This window comes from Echiichthys vipera, assembly GCF_963691815.1.
Source record: "Echiichthys vipera genome assembly, chromosome: 10".
NCBI lineage: Eukaryota > Metazoa > Chordata > Actinopteri > Perciformes > Trachinidae > Echiichthys > Echiichthys vipera.
In genome coordinates this window covers 688,040-712,033 of record NC_139835.1, presented here as the reverse complement: position 1 = coordinate 712,033, position 23,994 = coordinate 688,040, and the positions used below count along the sequence as shown (strand labels likewise).

General features: G+C 42.6%; 1 protein-coding gene across 3 annotated transcripts in view; it reads right to left on the bottom strand.

Moving 5' to 3' along the window:
• Window positions 1–1,014: 1,014 nt before the first annotated feature.
• ccdc93 (CCC complex scaffolding subunit CCDC93) overlaps window positions 1,015–23,994 on the bottom strand; it is a gene marked incomplete at its 5' end in the record, with an annotated part of 39,308 nt that continues 16,328 nt past the window's right edge. For all 3 annotated transcript variants that reach the window (XM_083922339.1, XM_083922340.1, XM_083922341.1), the window contains 12 exons: window positions 1,015–1,753; window positions 1,974–2,087; window positions 4,746–4,830; window positions 4,924–4,961; window positions 5,129–5,211; window positions 5,554–5,662; window positions 7,518–7,589; window positions 7,716–7,790; window positions 7,957–8,038; window positions 20,634–20,707; window positions 21,146–21,208; window positions 21,807–21,923. In XM_083922339.1, the coding sequence (XP_083778465.1) occupies window positions 1,697–1,753; window positions 1,974–2,087; window positions 4,746–4,830; window positions 4,924–4,961; window positions 5,129–5,211; window positions 5,554–5,662; window positions 7,518–7,589; window positions 7,716–7,790; window positions 7,957–8,038; window positions 20,634–20,707; window positions 21,146–21,208; window positions 21,807–21,923 (969 nt within the window). In that variant the 3' untranslated portion in view covers window positions 1,015–1,696. The remainder of the gene's footprint in view (window positions 1,754–1,973; window positions 2,088–4,745; window positions 4,831–4,923; window positions 4,962–5,128; window positions 5,212–5,553; window positions 5,663–7,517; window positions 7,590–7,715; window positions 7,791–7,956; window positions 8,039–20,633; window positions 20,708–21,145; window positions 21,209–21,806; window positions 21,924–23,994) is intronic.

Here is a 23,994-nt window from a genome sequence, read left to right as displayed (position 1 = left end):
ATTAAATTAATAACTGAACCTGTAACACTACAGACAGTAACAGTAGAGATGGATAATTAAATGAATAACTGAACCTGTAACACTATAGACAGGAACAGTAGAGATGGACAAATAAATTAATAACTGAACCTGTAACACTACGGACAGGAACAGTAGAGATGGACAATTAACCAGGAACATCAAAAGAAAAGTATTTGCTTCATTGCATTTAGATGGAGTAAATATACTGTAAATAATTTAAATAATGAGAAATAAAATTAAATCATAAATAAAATGTAGACATGTATGGCACGGTGAACGGTAACCATGGTAACCCGACACCATTCTACAGCCAGCTTGATTAGTTTCATATCATCTACAGGTCGGCTGTGTTTTGTTAGTAAACTTGTTTGGATTTGTATATATTAATATATTTTATTTCTGAAAGTGAGATAATAGTTTGGAAACAATACAAATATTTTTACAGACTAATCCAGAACTGGAAATTACTCAAATTCAATTCTATACTTTTGAATACTGCGTAGGAACCCTGAGGATCTTTGGGCTGTGATTCAGAGCTCTAGGACCAGGCTACAACAGGTCACTGTGTTAAAAACTGTAGGCACAGAGTTAGCTGGGGAGAATGGAAAGAAATTTAAAGTCATCAAATAAGTAAAATGATTCAGCAATATCAATAACACAGCAATCTCTATTTAAAGCTGGGTAAAATTAGCCACCATCATAAAATAAGGCCGGCCAGCAAACTGGTCTGAGAAAGAATGTGCTTCATTGGTCATGTATTTCCTATTGTAAATTTACATATTTTTTCTAGTGTTAAAAACAGAACATATAATTCCAGTCCAACAACATCTCATAAAGAGGAACCATGTTGTGCTTTGCTGATACACACTGTGTTTCCTTCACAGCTTCAGCCTGCTGACGTGTGATTATGTGCTGTCTTCAATCAGCACACAGTGTGTGACAGAACACATCCTATCTAACATGAGTCACTGCAAAGGCATTTCAGTCCTTAATAGAAAGATTCTTTATTTATTAAATACTGTACTGGTTGTACGTGGCCATTGGAGAGTGACGCAGGCAAATCTAAGACATGAGGTGAATTCAAACATTCAGAGGCACAATCAGAACAGCATTATTGGCATAGAACTTTACATCCAGAGAGTCATGTGTAAGGCTGCACTACGAAATGTTAGAATGACTAAAAATCCTGTAAAGTAACTTCAGCAAACACACAACAGGTTCAGGCTCTCTTTCAGTGGGTATGGGACTGTTCTCTGTTGCAGCCCCGCTTTATGATCAACATGAAGACATGGGTGGGGTTGTTACAGCTAGCACAGCTGACTCATTAAGTTAATGTTAGTCCAGAGATTGAGATGGATCCAGGATTTCTAGGGTTGTTCCAGGGCTCCAACAGGACTCATTTTGAAATTCAACATCAATTCATGTGTCAAAATATATTAAACACTTTTGACTTGACTAATCAAAGGCATTTATGTTTTTCAGTCAGCTGGATTTGGCACATGTGAAGAGCACAGTGTCAATGTAATGTCCAGTGCTCCTCTCTCAGGGCTGTTTGTATCAATCAGAGACCAATGATGAAACAAAGTGTGGAATATTAGGGGAAAATACATGTTCAGTACATTAAATATTTCATTTCACTCAAAAACCAAAGCATTTAGAAACAGTTTTGCCGGGGCTAAGACGCTCCTTTAGCCCTCAATTTGGACAGCAGCATCTCGTTCTTCCGACACTCCTGGTGACAAAAAGATCATTGTTACTGTTACATCATCGGTCATACGTGGGGTTTTGTCTCAGGTCAACATAACAGCCTAACAGCATGCGACACACAAAGGCGTCAGCAATAAAAATCACTTTGATTACTTTGTTGTGGGCCCTCATACCCGTAGAGTAGCTTGTCCTTTAGTTATCCAGAACTAATGAAGCACAAGCTGATACTTGATTGTTTTTCTCACCTCTTTAAAGTCCTTGACAGTTTTAAAGTAAAGCCTCTGCTTGTCCAGCAGCTCCAGGTAATCGTCGTTTAGCTGATCTCTCCTCATTTTGTTTTCCTGCTTCTTCTTCTCCATCTGGAAAAGCAGACAAGCAGGAAGCAGTCATGACACAAATGCTGCGGCAGCTTGTGTTGAAATGATGGGGAGACATTAGAACTTGGCCTCTGGCTAATTCCACTCTATTACGCTAGGTGTTGCACCTGCCTCATTATTATTATATTGACTGACATTTAGCGTTAGCCGTTCCAGCTAAGTGAAGATGAAAGTGATGTTAGCGATCAAGGAGAACCGTAGCCATTTGGGTGTGTGTTTTATTGCCGTTGAACTCCTTTATCTCAGTCCATGGAGTGAACGCTTGACCTACAGTGGGTACGGAAAGTATTCAGACCCCCTTAAATTTTTTACTCTTTGTTAAATTGCAGCCATGTGCTAAAATCATTTAAGTTCATTTTTTTCCTCATTAATGTACACACAGCACCCCATATTGACAGAAAAACACAGAATTGTAGACATTTTTACAGATTTATTAAAAAAGAAAAACTGAAATATCACATGGACATAAGTATTCAGACCCTTTGCTCAGTATTGAGTGGAAGCACCCTTTTGAGCTAATACAGCCGTGAGTCTTCTTGGGAATGATGCAACTAGTTTTTCACACCTGGATTTGGGGATCCTCTGCCATTCCTCCTTGCAGATCCTCTCCAGTTCTGTCAGGTTGGATGGTGAACGTTGGTGGACAGCCATTTTGAGGTCTCTCCAGAGATGCTCAATTGGGTTCAAGTCAGGGCTCTGGCTGGGCCATTCAAGAACAGTCACAGAGTTGTTCCGAAGCCACTCCTTCGTCATTTTAGCTGTGTGCTTAGGGTCATTGTCTTGTTGGAAGGTGAACCGTCGGCCCAGTCTGAGGTCCATAGCACTCTGGAAAAGGTTTTCGTCCAGGATATCTCTGTACTTGGCCGCATTCATCTTTCCTTCAATTGCAACCAGTCGTCCTGTCCCTGCAGCTGCAAAACACCCCCACAGCATGATGCTCCCACCACCACACTTGACTGTAGGGATGGTGTTGGGCAGGTGATGAGCGGTGCCTGGTTTTCTCCACACATACCGCTTAGAATTAAGGCCAAAAAGTTCTATCTTTGTCTCATCAGACCAGAGAATCTTATTTATCATAGTCTGGGAGTCCTTCATGTGTTTTTTGGCAAATTCTATGCGGGCTTTCATGTGTCTTACTCTGAGGAGAGGCTTCCGTCGGGCCACTCTGCCATAAAGCCCTGACTGGTGGAGGGCTGCAGTGATGGTTGACTTTCTTGAACTTTCTCCCATCTCCTCACTGCATCTCTGGAGTTCAGCCACTGTGATCTTTGGGTTCTTCTTTACCTCTCTCACCAAGGCTCTTCTCCCCCGATTGCTCAGTTTGGTTGGACGGCCAGCTCTTGGAAGAGTTCTTGTCATCCCATACGTCTTCCATTTAAGGATTATGGAGGCCACTGTGCTCTTGGGAACTTTAAGTGCAGCAGAAATTTTTTTGTATCCATGGCCAGATCTGTGCCTTGCCACAATTCTGTCTCTGAGCTCTTCAGGCAGTTCCTTCGACCTCATGATTCTCATCTGCTCTGACATGCACTGTGAGCTGTAAGGTCTTATATAGACAGGTGCGGGCTTCCTTAATCAAGTCCAATCATTAGAATTAAACACAGCTGGACTCCAATGAAGGTGTAGAACCATCTCATGGATGATCAGAAGAAATGGACAGTACCTGAGGTAAATATACAAGTGTCACAGCAAAGGGTCTGAATACTTATGTCCATGTGATATTTCAGTTTTTCTTTTTTAATAAATCTGTAAAAATGTCTACAATTCTGTGTTTTTCTGTCAATATGGGGTGCTGTGTGTACATTAAAAGGAAAAAAAATGAACTTAAATGATTTTAGCACATGGCTGCAATTTAACAAAGAGTAAAAAATTTAAGGGGGTCTGAATACTTTCCGTACCCACTGTATATTGACTCTGGTTTTTGCCCGTCTCCACTCACTCAGCTGCAGGGACAAATAACGTCCCCTTCACTGAGGCTCCGAAGCAAACTCCATTTCACCCAGTGCCAGCCTACAGTAGCTGCACCCAACAACAGACAACCCTGGCAATCAGCAACGTCCAACGCTATTGGCTGCTACCATGGAAACAGAACGGGACAGAAAGTCATGGTCAAAGCCGTCAAAACATTTTTAAAATATTAATTCAGACTAAAACAAATTTTTTTATGGAAAAGCAATACTTTCATTCTGTACCCCTCAAGACGCCCCCCCCGTGGGGGTGTATATATATATATATTTTTTTTTAATAAAGATTCCTTTTGATTCAACCTTTCAGTGTAGTTTTCTTCACAGCGCAGTTTGAAGATTAGTGTCGTGAAACGTGAGGTCACAGTGAAGTGGACCTTTGACCTTTTGAATAGAAACTGTCACCACTTCATCATTAATCCTGTTAGACAGTTGAGTGAAATGTTTTCAGAATAACAGCAGGAATTCTTGACTTATGGAGGTCACAGTGACATCTTCGAGTCCAAGTGGACATTTGTGCCAAATCTGAAGAAAATCACTCCAGGGGTTCGTGAGATATCACCTTCACACGAATGGACGTACGGATGGATGACCTGAAAACAGAACACCTCCAGCTGGGGATGTCGAAAATAACACCCAAGTTGTACCAGGTGGAGTTATCCCTGAAGAGCTCTACCTTGATGCGACTCTGTTTGATTCCCTCCACTATCTGCTCCATCTGTCTGAGGAACTGCTCCTTGGCTGCTGAAGAGGACATGGCCCTGGACAACAGTACAGCAGGTTAGACCAGATTCACTCAACAGTCTCCACTAAACAATCACATCAGGCTTTCACAACAGTGGACTCCGACTTACTGTTGGAAGTTGTCGTGAATGGAATTCAGCAAATTCACCTACAGAAATGAAAACACATTTTTTCTCATTAATATTAATATATGAACCGTATCAATACTCAAAGTGGACAGAGGTGCTACAATCAAAGAGAAATCTAAACTGGAGCAGAACTTGGTATTCTACGTATATTGTCAATGATTTAGTGTGTTGTGCTGTGGTTACATACCTCCTTCTCCAGATACACCTTCTTGTCGTCTAATGTGTTATACAGTGTGAAGAACTGCTTGGTCTCTTTATGCGTGGCAGAAACTAAAGGGCACACAAAGAGATTGAATGTGTTTGGTTCAGCTTTTTAAAGACATCAAGCACAGGTTCTGGTTTGACCAAATATTAAGGAGGAACTAGGAAAATATGACATATGCCATAACGTTGAATATCTAAATAATGATATAACTCCTTCTCAAGATGATTTCATTGTATATACAAAAGGCAACATTAAAAAAGAATGATAGTTACATTTTAACATTTTACTCTGTCAACTTCCTCAAATCTATGTTTTGTGTCGTTGTCGTTCATGGTGTTTATTGTGCAAGCTGATGATGTAATGATAATAAAGAAACTATTTATTGTACAGTCCTAGGAGGCGCTCACCTTGGCTGTAGAGTTCGATGAATCTCTTCTGGTACTGGGTGAGCTCAGCCCGGCTCGGCACCTCGTCGATCTTCCTCTGCAGGATGGCGATCTCACGGTTCCTCCGAGCCTGCACAGAGTGAAGGAGAGCCCTGAGGGATTCAGCTCAAAAAGGAAAGTGTTTCAAATTAGAAAGCTCTTATAAGTTCTAAAGTTACATTTCATGTGCCAGACATAATGTATAATGTCGATGCAGGCAGTGAAATTATCTGGAAAGCCTTCAATTCAATACAGTTTTCTTTGCAGACTTTAAAAAATAATAACATTCTGTTGAAGCATACCCAATGGCAGAGGAAGTGTCCTCTGTCATTAAAGTTTTGGGAACAGGTTGGATTTTCTTTATTGTTTTGGATCTGTCAAAAGCCCTTGACCACTCAAATCAACTGCATGTGCAAACACCATCATCCAAACCATCTCATACACTGACTGATTCACTTAGTCACCAAGCACAAAGCACTTTGCAACAAATAAATGCAGAATGAAAGTATCATTTCAGAACTCTGATAACAGCCTGCTTTCAACAGGTCAGAAGGTAAGGAGGGGCATGAAACAGAGGAAGAGACAGCACAAAGACAGTGTATGAATGGAGGACAGCCCCTTCAGGTCTCTGCAGTGCCAAAGGCAAGACACAGGCAGACATTCAGAATATTAATATATTAGTAAGGCAAGGTAACTTTATTTATCAAGCACATTTCATCAACATTCGAAATAAGAAAAGAATAAAAATATAAAAAGTTAAAAGAAGTTAAAAGTGCAATATTGTCACGATTTAGCAGAAAGCCAAATCGAACATAAAGATTCTTAGTTTTGTCTTAGAAGTCATATTTGGGGCAAATCTAAAATCTTCCCATGCTTTGTATTTACTCTGGGAACCATTAAATGGATAATTCACCCATTTGCATCAAGCTTTGTATTGTTAGAAACCAAGTCCTATTTTTGAATGGTCCTGCATCATTCCCCTGAGACGGGAGAGAGACGTATCTATCTCTCACACTTCAGAATGACGATGACGCAAAAATACATTATAGTCATTCTGAAGTGTGAGAGAGATGGTCTCTGCTAAAACTACAAGCACTAGTTCCTCATTTTTCAAACCGGCCTATAGGGGGTGAAACCCACTCACACTTCCATGTGTGCACTTTGTAGAAAGTAAAAAAACATGGCAGAAAGCAATCAGTCTGATATGGAAGAAGGGGAGTCAAAGATCTGATGCTTGAATCGGATGTTCTTGGCTACCTATACGAGCTGCAATATAGCGAGGAGCAGCTGGAGCTGATGGAGGAACAGGAGGCGGCTGCTACAGAGGCAGCAGAGTTGCCCATGCCTGCTCGAGCCAGGGAGGACTGACCGGTGCCGGTGCACTCACTGTGATATGGATACAGAGTTAGAATCGGTCTGCTGCACAGAATTTCGAAGATGTAAATATACCTCCGAGTCAGACAAGGACACTGTATGTGTTGTGGAGCATCCTAGTTTTGCTCTGCATATGGACAGCAACGTTCTGTGTTCTGGACACATACTTCAGAATCCCTAAGGTGAAGTGGAAACATCTGCCAAGGCCAGCAGCACAAACGGACGTCTGACTATAAAGTGACTGTTTTGATTTTCTTTCTGTTACTAACGTGGCATGTATGTTGTTGGTTCGCTGTAAATTATAAATAATTTATAGAGCTTGGTCTTTACCTACTCTATATGACAATGACATTAATATTTGCAACTGATATGGACAATAAGCCGTGAGACTGATCTGCACATCTTTGAACAAAGCAGTGAATGACACCACTGTTTATTTGTTGAATTCTTGTCAGTACTCTCACTGTGACTCGTCTTATCTATCGTCTGCTGCTGACCTCATTTCCCATAGAGATTACTCCACTTAATCTTATCTCTTATCTCACTCTAGTTGTGAGTTGTGAAGCAGTTACCATGAGCAGACGGATCTTCTGTAGTTTCTCTCTGTCTGTGTTGTACTGTTCGTCAATCAGCTGGTTCCTCTCCTACAGAAAGAAAGAATGTGTGGTTAAACAAACTGTGACTCAGTGTTTAACAATCTTTATGTTTATACTGTAGAGGACAAAGCTAAAATACAAGATATGTTGGACAGTGATCTATCTGATACGTACCTTCTCCTCCTCTGTGTCCTGCCCTGATGCCATCTTCAACTCCTCAATGTTCTGCTGCAGGCGGCCCATCTCTTCCTGGACACACAGTAAAGAGAGAATTCGATCCAATCAAGCAGGATTTAAAAACTTACTTTCAACTTTTTTTCTGTACAAACACCCTGCAGCATCAACTGTGGATGTAGAATCCCAGAGTGTTTGTGTGTGTGTGTGTGTGTGTGTGTGTGTGGGTGGATGAACTCACTCTGCAGTGTGTTCGGAACTCCTGCTCCTGCTGCTTCAGGTTCTCATTCATTGTCACCAGAGCCCTCAGCTTCTCAAGCAAGCTGTTTAACAGGACAGAACATTATTACACAGATGGTCATCGATAAAAGTTCACAGGTTGCATCCGTACAACAGCTTGTATGTGTATGCCTAATATGCATATAGTGCCGATCAGCATGAGGCTACAGCCACACTACTACATTCTCATTTTAAAACACACATCTTCTGCTATGTTTATTCCTGCGGTCTACACTACTCCGCTGTTTCTGAGCCCCTAAAACGGACACGATTGGAAACACTGCAGAGCTAGCTAGTTAGTAGGCTGACAGACCTTTTGTGATGTCATCCTTCTTGAGTGGGTGCTCCTTTCTCTTTGCCATGGCTTCCTCCAGCGATAGCTAATGCTGCTGGTACCGCTCTCATAAGTTGACCCTATCTTCCCACAGTTGTTGCCTCCTTATACTCCTGTGTTCCTTTCACTAACAGTTCCACCTCGTCGTTGGAATAAATCTCTGCTCTTATTTTTCACCATTGTTGTTCACCCTCTGAAGTATTTACAACTTATATAGAGAGAGTCATATGCAATGACTTTCTTCAAATTAATTTTGACAGGTGGTCTTGACCAATGAGAATCAAGGGCCGGCCTAATATGATGTGACGTCAAATAAATAAAACGGTTGGTAATGACCATTGAGAATGACGGAGGGGTGGGACAAACATTGACAATTGAGAATCAGTCGCGTTTTGACCTTCAACGTTTTGACCGTCAGTCTGCGAGAGTCAGCTTTGGATCTGCATGAAAGAGCAAGTATACTAAGTGGCAGTAATGGTTGCAATAGTGGAATTCTTTACAAACGTATTTAATAATTAAAAACATTGCCACCTATGGGTCGAGATCTTAATAATATAAATGACAGACAGACTAGATTCTAATGAATTATGTTTCCAACCAACAGTTGACCAATCATTTCATAAGTGTGTGTGTGGGCATTCTTTCTGGAATGCGAATCCACAAATAAAATGCAATTCTATAAATTTAGATTATTTCAATGCTACTGTAGAGAAACATTCTGCTGACCCAAAGGAAAAAACCTGTTGCTCATTCTGATCTCTTGAGATGAACTGGAGTTTCGTATTTTTGAATCAGCCTGTGATCATTACACGAGTGCTCAGATTACTTTTTTGTTGTAATGACTAATGTGAAACGTTGGGTTTGCAATTCAAGTAATTAATGACCGTCTCACGTTTTTAAATGAGCAATCTGTTACTTTTAAACTATTAAAATACTGTATTTCCGTGCAAGAACCACTGAACTGTACCTCCCCCTGTTACTGGAGGAGACTCCCAAGGGGAGTACGTCCATGCCCAGCTCTCCATCAGATCGCAGCTACTTCAAAAAATGGTAGCCTCTTGATTTTCTGTTCAGCCTGTTTGTCTGAGCTACTTTTCAAAGGACCCGTTTGAAGCACTTCGCGTCTTTAAGAGATGAAAAACTGAGTTAGTAGTGTAGGTGCAACCGGCATCCCAAAGATGATTGTTCATTTCTGGATTAATGTGAACTTTCAGTTTGATTATGAGAAGGCCTTAGCCTGCTCAGAGAAAAAACGACTCGGCCCAAAGCCTGGGAGCCTTTGTCCCTGAGTGCATGGTCACAGAAAAGCCTGCCGTGCACTCTCCCCCACAGGTCACACCGAGGTGTGAATTCTCCAAGGGACCCCCAAACTGTTAGTTCATTGGCTGACCTGACCTCTGGTGATGACATCCTTGGTGTCTATAAAACTGTAGGACACCCACTTCCTCTCTCTCTCTCTCTCTCTCTCTTTGACCCTCTTCCTTTGAATCTCCACACTCAACTCGACGCTCTCCTGCTGGATCCAGGGACCAGCTGCCTGCTGTTCCTCGGCCCTGAAAATGGCCTGTATGGTGTAGGATCACCAGCAAAGGTTAACCAACCGGTTGTCAACTCAACTGAGCAGAACAAAGAGCGATCTGAGTCCTCTTTTGTCCAAGAGCAACAACCAAGACAAGAACCTTTCTTCAACCAGCGCAAGACATCTCCCATCTCATGGACTGGTAACTAATCACCAACTGGGCATTACTACTAGTGTTGTTTTTGGCAGCCTGTTTTACTTTTAGTCTAGTCTAGTGTTAGTCGACTAAAAGTTTGAGCATTTTAGTCTAGTTTTAGTTGACTAAAAGTCTGAGCATTTTAGTCTAGTTTTAGGGTGCCATCACACTGTCCTTCCGCACCGTGCCCCGGACTTTAGGGTACTTGTCCACCCCCTCCCTCTCCCCCCGCTGGCCAGCCTGTTTGTACTCACACTGCCTGGGCCTCGCGCAAATGCTTCTTGCCTGTCCATCACGTCACACTGTCCAACACCTCACACGCATTGATTGACATCATCGCGATGCGTCGCTTTGTTTACAAATCTTTCCAAAGACCTCTGAGTTTTTGTTTATTTTCATCCGCCCAAATCTGCAATAAACACTCCACCTCCGCATCACACCAACGTGAACCTTTCACCACCATTGTTGTTGTTAAATGTCAGCGCATGATCCGTCTTTTTTTTTTCTATGTCTGAACAGGCGCACATAAAATGACGTGACGCCATAGGTGTCGTGCTGGTGCTCGTACACGTGCGCACACTCGTGCTCGTACATGTGCAAACACGCTTTTCAAAAGCCCACCTCTCCGTGGACAGCCAGCTGGCTGCAGCTAAGCGCGGAGCGGTTGCACTCACACTGGTCGAACGAGCTAGGCTTTTACCCGTAAAACCTGTTTTGGCCCGGTGCGGAAGGACAGTGTGAGTTCGCCCTTAGTCGACTAAAACTTATGACATTTTAGTCTAGTTTTAGTCAAAGAAAATTGTATATTAGTCTCTTTTTAGTGATGCAATTATATTTAATCAATATAATAAAAGTACCTAGTAGTATTGACGAAACCAACATTTTCTTTTAGCCAAACCCATGCAGATATCTTTAGTTTACATGCATGTACAGGTCTAGAATAAGTAATCCAATTTATGTTGATGGCAAATTCAGTTCAGTGTGACTTGCTCTGTGAATAACAAAACTAGTGAAAGTATTTGGCCAACAAGGGGAAGTTTAGTGCACTTATAGAGTGAGTCAGTCAGGTAGGAACTAAAAACACACACACACACACACACACACACACACACACACACACACACACACACACACACACACACACACACACACACACACACACACACACACACACACACACACACACACACACACACACACACACACACACACACACACACACACACACACACACACACACACACACACACACACACACACACACACACACACACACACACACGTTCTATGTTCTCCAGTGGCTAACCCTAAAGCTAGCGTTAAAACCCGACACATTAGCTGTAGCCTCATGTCGCATGAGCTTAATAAAACAGAAAGTATCGTTACATTATGTCTTGACTTTCCTATGTTTCATTATGAGATGCCCTGAAACGTCTCTTAAGATCCGTGGTGTTTTTTCTCTCTTTCTTTTTCCACATCACATTCTGTTTTGCTTTCCACGTCTGTGTAATGAAAGTGTCTCTTCTTTTTCTCCCAAACACGACCCCCGCCTGGTGTCACACTTTGTTCTCATGTCTAACCCTAACTCTAACGTTAATGCTGACCCACAGCAGCGGCAGCTTCAGAATCTAAATAATGCGCGTGTGGGGATTGAGGTGAAGTGACGTCGCCCAGACGCGAGACTGGGAGAAAACTTTAAAATAATAATAATAATAATGTGACTAAATCGTTTTTATTCGTCAACGAAATTGCATTATATATTTAGTCTTAGTCGTGGTCACATGCCCAGCATTTTCGTTTCGTCTCGTCTAGTTTTCGTCACGTGATAAAGGTTCGTTGACGACAATATTTATGACATTATCTTGGATAATTATTGGTGATAGCTAATATTTACTTGATTAACAAAAAGTTTATTGAGAATACTCAATCTCATAATCTGAACGTGAGTCAAGGCCCTACATTTAATTGGTTCTCCGTGTGAAGTTTTTAATAAATTAAAGTTTTTTTTTTAATGTTGTCCAACACCTCACACGCATTGATTGACATCATCGCGATGCGTCGCTTTGTTTACAAATCTTTCCAAAGACCTCTGAGTTTTTGTTTATTTTCATCCGCCCAAATCTGCAATAAACACTCCACCTCCGCATCACACCAACGTGAACCTTTCACCACCATTGTTGTTGTTAAATGTCAGCGCATGATCCGTCTTTTTTTTTTCTATGTCTGAACAGGCGCACATAAAATGACGTGACGCCATAGGTGTCGTGCTGGTGCTCGTACACGTGCGCACACTCGTGCTCGTACATGTGCAAACACGCTTTTCAAAAGCCCACCTCTCCGTGGACAGCCAGCTGGCTGCAGCTAAGCGCGGAGCGGTTGCACTCACACTGGTCGAACGAGCTAGGCTTTTACCCGTAAAACCTGTTTTGGCCCGGTGCGGAAGGACAGTGTGAGTTCGCCCTTAGTCGACTAAAACTTATGACATTTTAGTCTAGTTTTAGTCAAAGAAAATTGTATATTAGTCTCTTTTTAGTGATGCAATTATATTTAATCAATATAATAAAAGTACCTAGTAGTATTGACGAAACCAACATTTTCTTTTAGCCAAACCCATGCAGATATCTTTAGTTTACATGCATGTACAGGTCTAGAATAAGTAATCCAATTTATGTTGATGGCAAATTCAGTTCAGTGTGACTTGCTCTGTGAATAACAAAACTAGTGAAAGTATTTGGCCAACAAGGGGAAGTTTAGTGCACTTATAGAGTGAGTCAGTCAGGTAGGAACTAAAAACACACACACACACACACACACACACACACACACACACACACACACACACACACACACACACACACACACACACACACACACACACACACACACACACACACACACACACACACACACACACACACACACACACACACACACACACACACACACACACACACACACACACACACACACACACACACACACACACACACACACACACACGTTCTATGTTCTCCAGTGGCTAACCCTAAAGCTAGCGTTAAAACCCGACACATTAGCTGTAGCCTCATGTCGCATGAGCTTAATAAAACAGAAAGTATCGTTACATTATGTCTTGACTTTCCTATGTTTCATTATGAGATGCCCTGAAACGTCTCTTAAGATCCGTGGTGTTTTTTCTCTCTTTCTTTTTCCACATCACATTCTGTTTTGCTTTCCACGTCTGTGTAATGAAAGTGTCTCTTCTTTTTCTCCCAAACACGACCCCCGCCTGGTGTCACACTTTGTTCTCATGTCTAACCCTAACTCTAACGTTAATGCTGACCCACAGCAGCGGCAGCTTCAGAATCTAAATAATGCGCGTGTGGGGATTGAGGTGAAGTGACGTCGCCCAGACGCGAGACTGGGAGAAAACTTTAAAATAATAATAATAATAATGTGACTAAATCGTTTTTATTCGTCAACGAAATTGCATTATATATTTAGTCTTAGTCGTGGTCACATGCCCAGCATTTTCGTTTCGTCTCGTCTAGTTTTCGTCACGTGATAAAGGTTCGTTGACGACAATATTTATGACATTATCTTGGATAATTATTGGTGATAGCTAATATTTACTTGATTAACAAAAAGTTTATTGAGAATACTCAATCTCATAATCTGAACGTGAGTCAAGGCCCTACATTTAATTGGTTCTCCGTGTGAAGTTTTTAATAAATTAAAGTTTTTTTTTTAATGTTGTCCAACACCTCACACGCATTGATTGACATCATCGCGATGCGTCGCTTTGTTTACAAATCTTTCCAAAGACCTCTGAGTTTTTGTTTATTTTCATCCGCCCAAATCTGCAATAAACACTCCACCTCCGCATCACACCAACGTGAACCTTTCACCACCATTGTTGTTGTTAAATGTCAGCGCATGATCCGTCTTTTTTTTTTCTATGTCTGAACAGGCGCACATAAAATGACGTGACGCCATAGGTGTCGTGCTGGTGCTCGTACACGTGCGCACACTCGTGCTCGTACATGTGCAAACACGCTTTTCAAAAGCCCACCTCTCCGTGGACAGCCAGCTGGCTGCAGCTAAGCGCGGAGCGGTTGCACTCACACTGGTCGAACGAGCTAGGCTTTTACCCGTAAAACCTGTTTTGGCCCGGTGCGGAAGGACAGTGTGAGTTCGCCCTTAGTCGACTAAAACTTATGACATTTTAGTCTAGTTTTAGTCAAAGAAAATTGTATATTAGTCTCTTTTTAGTGATGCAATTATATTTAATCAATATAATAAAAGTACCTAGTAGTATTGACGAAACCAACATTTTCTTTTAGCCAAACCCATGCAGATATCTTTAGTTTACATGCATGTACAGGTCTAGAATAAGTAATCCAATTTATGTTGATGGCAAATTCAGTTCAGTGTGACTTGCTCTGTGAATAACAAAACTAGTGAAAGTATTTGGCCAACAAGGGGAAGTTTAGTGCACTTATAGAGTGAGTCAGTCAGGTAGGAACTAAAAACACACACACACACACACACACACACACACACACACACACACACACACACACACACACACACACACACACACACACACACACACACACACACACACACACACACACACACACACACACACACACACACACACACACACACACACACACACACACACACACACACACACACACACACACACACACACACACACACACACACACGTTCTATGTTCTCCAGTGGCTAACCCTAAAGCTAGCGTTAAAACCCGACACATTAGCTGTAGCCTCATGTCGCATGAGCTTAATAAAACAGAAAGTATCGTTACATTATGTCTTGACTTTCCTATGTTTCATTATGAGATGCCCTGAAACGTCTCTTAAGATCCGTGGTGTTTTTTCTCTCTTTCTTTTTCCACATCACATTCTGTTTTGCTTTCCACGTCTGTGTAATGAAAGTGTCTCTTCTTTTTCTCCCAAACACGACCCCCGCCTGGTGTCACACTTTGTTCTCATGTCTAACCCTAACTCTAACGTTAATGCTGACCCACAGCAGCGGCAGCTTCAGAATCTAAATAATGCGCGTGTGGGGATTGAGGTGAAGTGACGTCGCCCAGACGCGAGACTGGGAGAAAACTTTAAAATAATAATAATAATAATGTGACTAAATCGTTTTTATTCGTCAACGAAATTGCATTATATATTTAGTCTTAGTCGTGGTCACATGCCCAGCATTTTCGTTTCGTCTCGTCTAGTTTTCGTCACGTGATAAAGGTTCGTTGACGACAATATTTATGACATTATCTTGGATAATTATTGGTGATAGCTAATATTTACTTGATTAACAAAAAGTTTATTGAGAATACTCAATCTCATAATCTGAACGTGAGTCAAGGCCCTACATTTAATTGGTTCTCCGTGTGAAGTTTTTAATAAATTAAAGTTTTTTTTTTAATGTTTCTTTATTAATTTTCTTTTTCAAATATTTCATTTGATAGTCACACTTTTGATCCGATTAATCCTAAAGTACCTACAGTAGATTTCTTCAAGACAAACAAAGTTAAATTGAGATAATCATTAATGAGATGAGTCTGACACGTTACCAGAGTTACCAGGCCTCTCCTGATGTATTTTTCTTCATTTAAAGTGAAGCTTTGAGATGGTAGCATGAGCTTTGAGCTATATGTGAGAAATGTGAGAAACAATGTCATAAGTTAAGTGTTAGAATTCACTGTAAAAGAGATTAAACACTCATTTGATAGGTTGCACTACTATTTCTTTCAGCTGAGACTCTTGAAATAAGACACCAACAGCCTCATCTATGTCACGAGAGGACGAGAGCCGTCTCAGACTGGGTAATTACCTGGGTGATTTGCTGGACTAGCTCAAAGGCAAAGGCAGGTCCCAAGAGCCACGCCTATCAAACAAGGAACAACGCGCTGTGTAATGTGTAAAAGGTATAACACAGATGCATGAGAGCTGTGAACGGGTAAACTTTAATAGCATCAAAGAGCTGGTTGAGGGTTACGTGCAGGGCTCTCGGGAGGGGTTCATGGAAACTCCTCAACAGAGCATTGTATGTGATAAAAAAGGTTTCTTTTTCAGAAACGTGTCATTCCACAAAAAGCAACGAGTTGTATTTGACAAGAGAAAGCTGCTGAGCTAAGGTCACACATTACCTTTTGGTTATTAAAAAATGTCTCACTTTACAGATACCAACACTGTGCTAGACTATGAGCCTAGACTATTGGTGCATTTTTCATGTCAGATTGTGAGACCGAGTGGATGTGGGAAAACCTATTTTGTGAAAACATTTTTTGGAAAACTGAACATGTGATGGATATAGAACCTGATACCCTTGTTTGGATCTACACTTCCCTTTAACCGATGTATGTTAAATTACAAAGGACTAATAAAAGTGTTCAATTTATAAAAGGGTTGGGGGCTTTTTTACATATTCTGAGGGATCTCAACATTCCATTAGAAATGGTGAGTAATCCACGTGCTTGTGAGCAATATCAGCGACTTCAAATGGCTAACCAGTCCCTAGACCAAGATACGTTCCATACATCGACGATGACCACGGTGTCGTCAGCTCCAGGGACTTTTTAATGTCTATTGACTTCCTCAAGGTCTCCCTCAAATGCGCTGTGTGAGGGGTTTATGGATATGAAGTCGAAAGGGAAGGAGTCTAAAGACAGGGTTTCTACCCATTTTCCATTTCAACATTCCTGACTTTTCCAGACTCAAATTTCCACACTTGAGTCAGGGAATTTTTCAGTCAATATTAATCATCTCATCTTCAACCGCTTATCGGAGGTCGGGTCGCGGGGGCAGCAGCTTTAGCAGGGGACCCCAAATTTCCCTTTCACCGGCCACATTAACCAGCTCCAACTGGGGGATCCCAAGGCGTTCCCAGGCCAGTGAGGAGATATAATCTCTCCACCTAGTCCTGGGTCTTCCAAGAGGCCTCCTCCCAGCTGTACGTGCCTGGAACTCCTCTCTAGGGAACTACCTCAACTGACTCCTTTCAATGCAAAAGGAGCAGCAGCTCTACTCCGAGTTCCTTTGCCTTCCGGCTCAGCTCTCTTTTCGTCACAATGGTGTGGTAGAGTGACTGCAATACCGCCCCTGCTGCTCTGATTCTCCGGCCAAAGTCGCGCTCCATCGTCCCCTCACTCGTGAACATGATCCCAAGGTACTCCTTCACTTGGGGTAAGGACTCATTCCCTACCTGGAGTAAGCAATCCACAGGTTTCCTGCTGAGAGCCATGGCCTCAGATTTAAAGGTGCTGATCCTCATCCCAGCCGTTTCCCACTCGGCTGAGAACCGATCCAGTGAGTGCTGAAGGTCACTGACCGACGATGCCATCAGGGCCACGTCATCTGCAAAAAGCAGAGACGAGATCCTCAGCCCACCGAACTGCAACCCCTCCCCACCATGACTACACCACGATATCCTGTCCATGAAAATCACAAACAGGATTGGTGACAAAGCACACCCCTGGCGGAGGCCAACCCCCACCGGGAACGAATCCGACTTACTACCAAGGATCTGGACACAGCTCTCGCTTTGGGTGTACAGAGATTGGATGGCCCACAGAAGTGACCCCCTCACCCCATACTCTCGCAGCACCTCACACAGTATCTCCTGGGGGACCCGGTCATATGCCTTCTCCAGATCCACAAAACACATGTACACTGGATGGGCATACTCCCAGGCCCCCTCCAGGATCCTTGCGAGAGTGAAGAGCTGGTCCGTTGTTCCACGTCCGGGACGGAATCCGCATTGTTTCTCTTCAATCTGAGGTTCGCCTATAGTTGAGGTCACAGCTTGGATGGTTCCCTGTTTCCCCCTCCTGAAATGGTTTTCCAGAAGCACCTTGGTGCTGCCCGAAAGTCCTTCTCTGAACTCCTCCCACACCCGTTGCTTTGCCTCTGACACAGCAGAGTCTGCAGCCCTTCTGGCCTGTCGGTATCTTGCAACTGCCTCCGGAGTCTTCCGGGATAACATATCCCGGAACGCCTCCTTCTTCAGTCGGACAGGTCTTGAGGCACCTAAGACCTTGAGGGCACAGCTCACCGCTGCAGCTTCAGCAATGGAAGAGTTGAACATTGTCCACTCCGATTCAATGCCCCCAACCTCCGCAGGGATGTCAGAAAAGCTCCTCCGGAGGTGTGAGTTGAAGATCTCTTGGACAGGGGCCTCTTGGCCTCCACTGGGGTGAACTCCAACACTGCGGCGCTCAGCCAGGGGTTTGTTCCAGAACAGAGACTGTTCGTGGAGGTAAGCCCCACCAGATCTAACTGGTAGCGCTCCATCTCCCGCACAAGCTCCGGCTCCTTCCCCGACAGAGAGGTGAAATTCCACGTCCCCAGAGCCAGCTTCTTCCGCCCGTGTCTGGTCCGTCGAGGACCCTCACCTTCACTGCCACCCGTGCAGCAGCGCAACCGACACAAGTGGTTCCTCCTGCGAGTGATGGGCCCACAGGATGGAGAGGAGGGAGGTGCCACGTCACTTTTTCAGGCTGTGCCCGGCCAGGCTCCGTGGCAAACCCGGCCATCAGACGCTCGCCTGGCTCCAGACGGGGGCCCCGGGCTTCCTCCGGCAGGGTCCCTCTTCCTCTTACTTGTTTTTCCATACCAATTGTTAGGTGCTTATTATGTCAATAAATGGTTTTAAAATCCAACCTTTAACATGTAAGTTCTGGCTATGTATGCCATAATGCTGCCAAGTAATTACAAGACATTTTTACCTGTAGACACATATGGAAAAAATTCAATAAATGAGAATTGCAGTGGCACGATGAACGGTAACCGTGGTAACCTGACACCATTCTATAGCCAGCGTGAGTAGTTTCATCTACAGGTCGGCTGTGTTGCGTTAGTAAACTTGTTTTGATTTGTATATATTATTATATTTTATTTTAGAACGTGAGATAATAGTCTGGAAACAATACAAACATTTTTTCCAGACTTATCCAGACCTGGAAATTACTCTAAATAAAATCCATACTTTTCCATACTGCGTAGGAACTCTGTAAAGATTAAGGGTTTTTTTCACCAACAAAATTCTCTGGCAGTCTGACTAACGCTCGCATTGGTCAACGTTTGTCCCGTCCCTCCTTTATTCTCATTGGTCAATACCAACTTTACCAGCTTTACTACAACTATCCTCCATAAAATAACAAAGAAATGAGATTTCGCCTCCTGATTCTGGGTTGTTCTCCCTTTCTTCTAGTGGCTGAAGCCCAATTACTGTTGACCTCCGTTTTTTTTACTGACCATATGCACTATATCCAACTGTTTCAGATTCACATGACTTTATTGTCCATTACATTCTAATATGATGTTGTATTGGAAGTTACTTATGCACTGCTAGATCATTCTAGGAACTTTCCAAGTTTCCAGGTTCTTAAACAAATCTAAAGACAAGCAGGCAGCTTTTGGAGATGAAGCAGGAAATGTACAGTGAGGACGGAGACAAACAGAGAGAGATACTGGGCCTCATTTATCAAACTTGCGTGGAAACGGGCACAGATCTGAGCGCAGAATTGGTCGTAGGAAAGGACCCACGTGTGATTTATGATTTACGTCTTTAACATGTTACGCCCTTAAATATTCCTGGTTCGGAGGCCTCGCCCACTGAGGTCAAACACGGAGAGAAGGAACGCAGCTTAGAAAAGAAACTTTTCCGACACACAGATCGGCATCCTGACATCCGAGATGGAGCAAAATAAAGATGTGCTTTTTTGCAGTCTTAAGAGTGGAATAAAAGGGGCCCATAAAAACGCTGTATAAGAATAACGGAGGAAGTCAAACCGAGGCAGCGCTCCACTGAGACCCTTGTGCGCCTGTGCGCACTGTTGGACAGGTGTGCCGTATTCAGCACCCCTGCCGTGAAATGCACCCCCTCGCATTATAGGTGATATTCTGGATCAGAAGGCTGTTGTTTCCACCTATAGGAGTAGTTTATTTACTACTCTACCGCACAACACCGGCGGGTTATTAGGTATTCCCTAAGAGGATACCTTTGTCATCTAGAAGAACCATACCAAGATGTTAATCATGTGATACCTTGTTTGATTTAATGCAATTTATCGAGGGTAGCCACGAACCGAGGAGATGACTTTGGCGCTGCAGTGCGTCTTGCTGCAGCCGCGCGTCAACACATTCATACATACATTCATTCATTCATTCATTTATTCATTCATTCAATCAATGAATCAGCCCCCCGCGAGGGGGGCTGGAGCCGAGCTGTTGTGAAATATAAAAGAATCGTGTGTTCAGACGCACGAGCGCATTCAGTTGCTCCAACCACAATTTTTATTATTTTAATTCGTTTTAAGAATCCGTTTTGATCTGTTCTAAATATGTGACTGCTTATGCTTAATGACAGCTGAGGTTTATTCATTATTTTCAGACAGGTTTTGCTGTGCTGCACCGCAAATACACAGGCTCAAATGTGCATACACGACCTCAGACCAGACGTGAGATTTGATCGTAGCTCACGCTCACGTCCAAATTGATAAATGGTCGTACGCGCGTTTTTCTGCCGTACGTTCGTTTGATAAATGAGGCCCAATGACTCTCCAACACTCACCTGCCGTCAGCCTGCTCCTCCATCTCATATAAACACTTCAGCTCTTTCTCCATTTTCACTGAGTGCACTGTAGCCTGGGGAGATACACAAATGTCTGTTGGAAGCAACTTTGACAGAACATTTTGCCATTGTCATATCTTAAAAAAAAATGTTTCCTTAATATTCACGGGTTGTTTTAACACAGCGCGTGCCACTAATATTATAATAATGTCACATTTTGGACTGTTTCTTTCTCCCTATCATGACTCTTTTTAGCTGCAGGTTTACAGCAGTGTATTGTTTTGCAATGTGCAACTACCAGAAATGACATGCCGGCATTATCAATTGATGAGACCAGGGATTAGGATTGCAGTTCCAATTTGTTACTTTCTCAACTGGAATTGGTTCTTGATTCTTAAATTCTGGTTTGAGCAGATATGCTCAATGTTATCAATTGTTCCATGTGTCTGCCAATATGATACCATCAAACAGATCTTTAGAAAAAGGCTGCAGGTATTTAAGCCTCTTATTACCTCAATCAGATTCTTCTTGGCATCGTCACAGCCTGTTTTCACCTCTGCATGCTTGGCTTGTAGCTGTCAACAAAATAAATACTTTGCTTGTTATGACAAATTCCCTGATCACTGCTGTATATCCCAGTACACTTCATTTTATAATAATCCTATTATAATCCCTCAACAGTTTCAGCACCAAGTAAGGTGATCTGAATGTGTCCATTTTGTGTCCTGCAGCTAAGTTCCCTATGGCTGTGCATGTGAATGTTCATGGCTTCTGATGAGCAGGTGACACCTTGTATAAATGTGTATATGAATGTAGTGTGAAAGGGTGAATGCTGCCCTGTGTTGTAAAGTGCTTTGAGTGGTTGCTAAGACGAGAAAAGCGCTGTATGAATGCAGTCCATTTACCATTTACCTTCACGTGAATGCTGACTGTATGTAGTATATAGTACTGTGTTTATTGTGTACTCTGTGAGAGGTCCCCTGCCCTATGTTCTACATGTGGATTCCGCAAGTACAGAAACATATACATTTGACATGTTGGTGTCTGCGATGCCACCAACAAATTCCTGTAATGACTTGACTCTTCAGGATCACAGTGGCTCTTGTTGTAATACAGTGTTTGATTCTGCATGGTGTGATTGGAGTGTACAGTGGTCCACAGTGACCTGCTGACCTCCTCCAGCTGTTTAGTCTTCTGCTGGATCTGTTTGTTGAGTGAGGCCACTGCCCTGCGGTGTTGCTGCAGTGGGCCGTGGCGCTCTGAACGCTCCTCTGATGACAGCTCTGACTGCTGCATGTGGGAGATAAAGTTTATTATAACAAGAAAATACTGACAGAAAAGAACAGTAGCATTAAATACAGAGCCAGTATTGCTAATACTGATACTGATCCTTTTTAGTTTGAAAAGCAGCTTATCTACTTTCGGGAGAGCAATGTATCATAATTTGTGAAGTGAATGCATCATCAAATGCAAATTTTAATGAATTGCAGCTCGGAGTTCTCTTTTGAATTTGTTTTTATGCGTTTATAAAAAATGTGTGGTGTTGCCACAGTAGCATATTTGTTTCCTGGAAACATCGCAGATTGCAGTTTTTTGTTCTGCAGCTTTAAAATAACTCCATAGGGTGCTCCTCTTCCTCTCTGCCATCATGCAGCCAGCAGTGCGCTCAACTTAAAGCATAGCAAGGGAGGAGGGGGAGGAGCAAAGTGAGCATGAGCAGAGTGAGAGGAGCAGTGTTTGGACAACCACTATGGTGAGGAGTTGTGTTCCTAACGTAGAGAAGAGAAAAGGAAAATTAAGGTTCAATCTCATCACGCAAGTATTGACCAATACCAACATTGCTATCGATACTATTAATGTTTAGATTGATCTTCCCACCCCTAGTTTTCATTCAAGTGTGGGCCCAACACAAGCTGCTTGAATAGGTGTGCTTATAAATTCCTCTACAAATATCTGAAGTGCACCAGTACACTTGGATTTCTACCTCTCCATGTTATGTTTCACTTCACCTTTTGCAACAAAAATGCATCAAATTAAGGGAGAAGTTCAGATCAGGGTGTCTAAATTCTTCTTTCCACTACGGTCATAATAATCCAGATTTTAGGCACCAAAACTACTTTATCAGTACCATGGTTTGAACCTTGACAAACACAGGTTGAATTAACATTTAGAAAATACAGAGTAGCACCTTAATATGCACAAGGCTCCAGTTTGGTTTCAAAAGTTGGAATTGTATTATGAGCATACATCCTGCTCAAGTGTCCGTGAGCAAGACAGTAACTCTCTCTAGTTTGCAGCATTAGATTAGATTAGCAGTGCAACAAAGAATTCATTCTGTCACTTTCAACAAAAAGGACCTAAATATAATGTTTACAACAACTGATGTTCCTTTTGAATGAAAAGGAGTCAGTGAGTTTCCATGCACATCAGTAAATGGTCTTTCCCCGGTACATATACATGAAAGGGGGTTGAATGGGAAACTGACGGAGTAGCTCGACCTCCGGTACAGTAGGTAATGGTCTGCCAACATACAGCTGGTCCGAATACGGCTTCATTTCCCAGTTCACTTTTTTCAAAATCACAAGCGTGGGGAAAATGGCTGACGCTTGGACAGAATGAGGGCAGAAACGGGTCTTCCTGTTACTGATGTTAGTTGCCATGGTGAAGTCCTCCCTCGGTTTAAAGGTAACACTTTATTGTTGTATTTTTTTCATGTTGTTTTCGGCGCTGTTGCTTCCTGGTTTATTCTATTTCCGGGTCAAAAGCCACTGCGCGGAGTGAGGAGGGGAAGCTCTAACAGGGAGAGCATGCGCAGATGAGAAACCCGATAATAATCAGAGAACGCTGTTTACATGCACAAACTAAAGGAGTTCTCTAGGTCTGCTATCCGATTTTACCCAAGGTACGTTTTTTTCACACGGTGTCTGAGAAACCAGAGTATGCCCTAACCCAAATATAATCAGGTTTTTAAACTGCATGGAAACACAGTCAGTATTTCCCTTCTTTACTGTAGAAACACACTGTGGACTGAATCATCTGTCAAACATTGTGTCTATCCTTCACAGTAACAAAAACATTATGTTTTTGTAAAGATTTTTTTTGGCAGAGAGTGAAAGAGGGGGAGACATGCAGCAAAGGGCCGCAGGTCGGAATCGAAGCCACGGCCGCTGCCTCGAGGACCTTCAGCCTCTTTACATGGGACGACTGCTCTAACCACTCAGCCACTGGCCGCCCCACACAAACATAATCTTTTATAGTATTATTTCATGTTTCACTTTTACTCCTTGGATTAATAGTATCTCAGGGAAACTAGTGTGAAAAATGCTGTATCTTTTCCTAGAAACAGGTGTTAGAAAAGGGC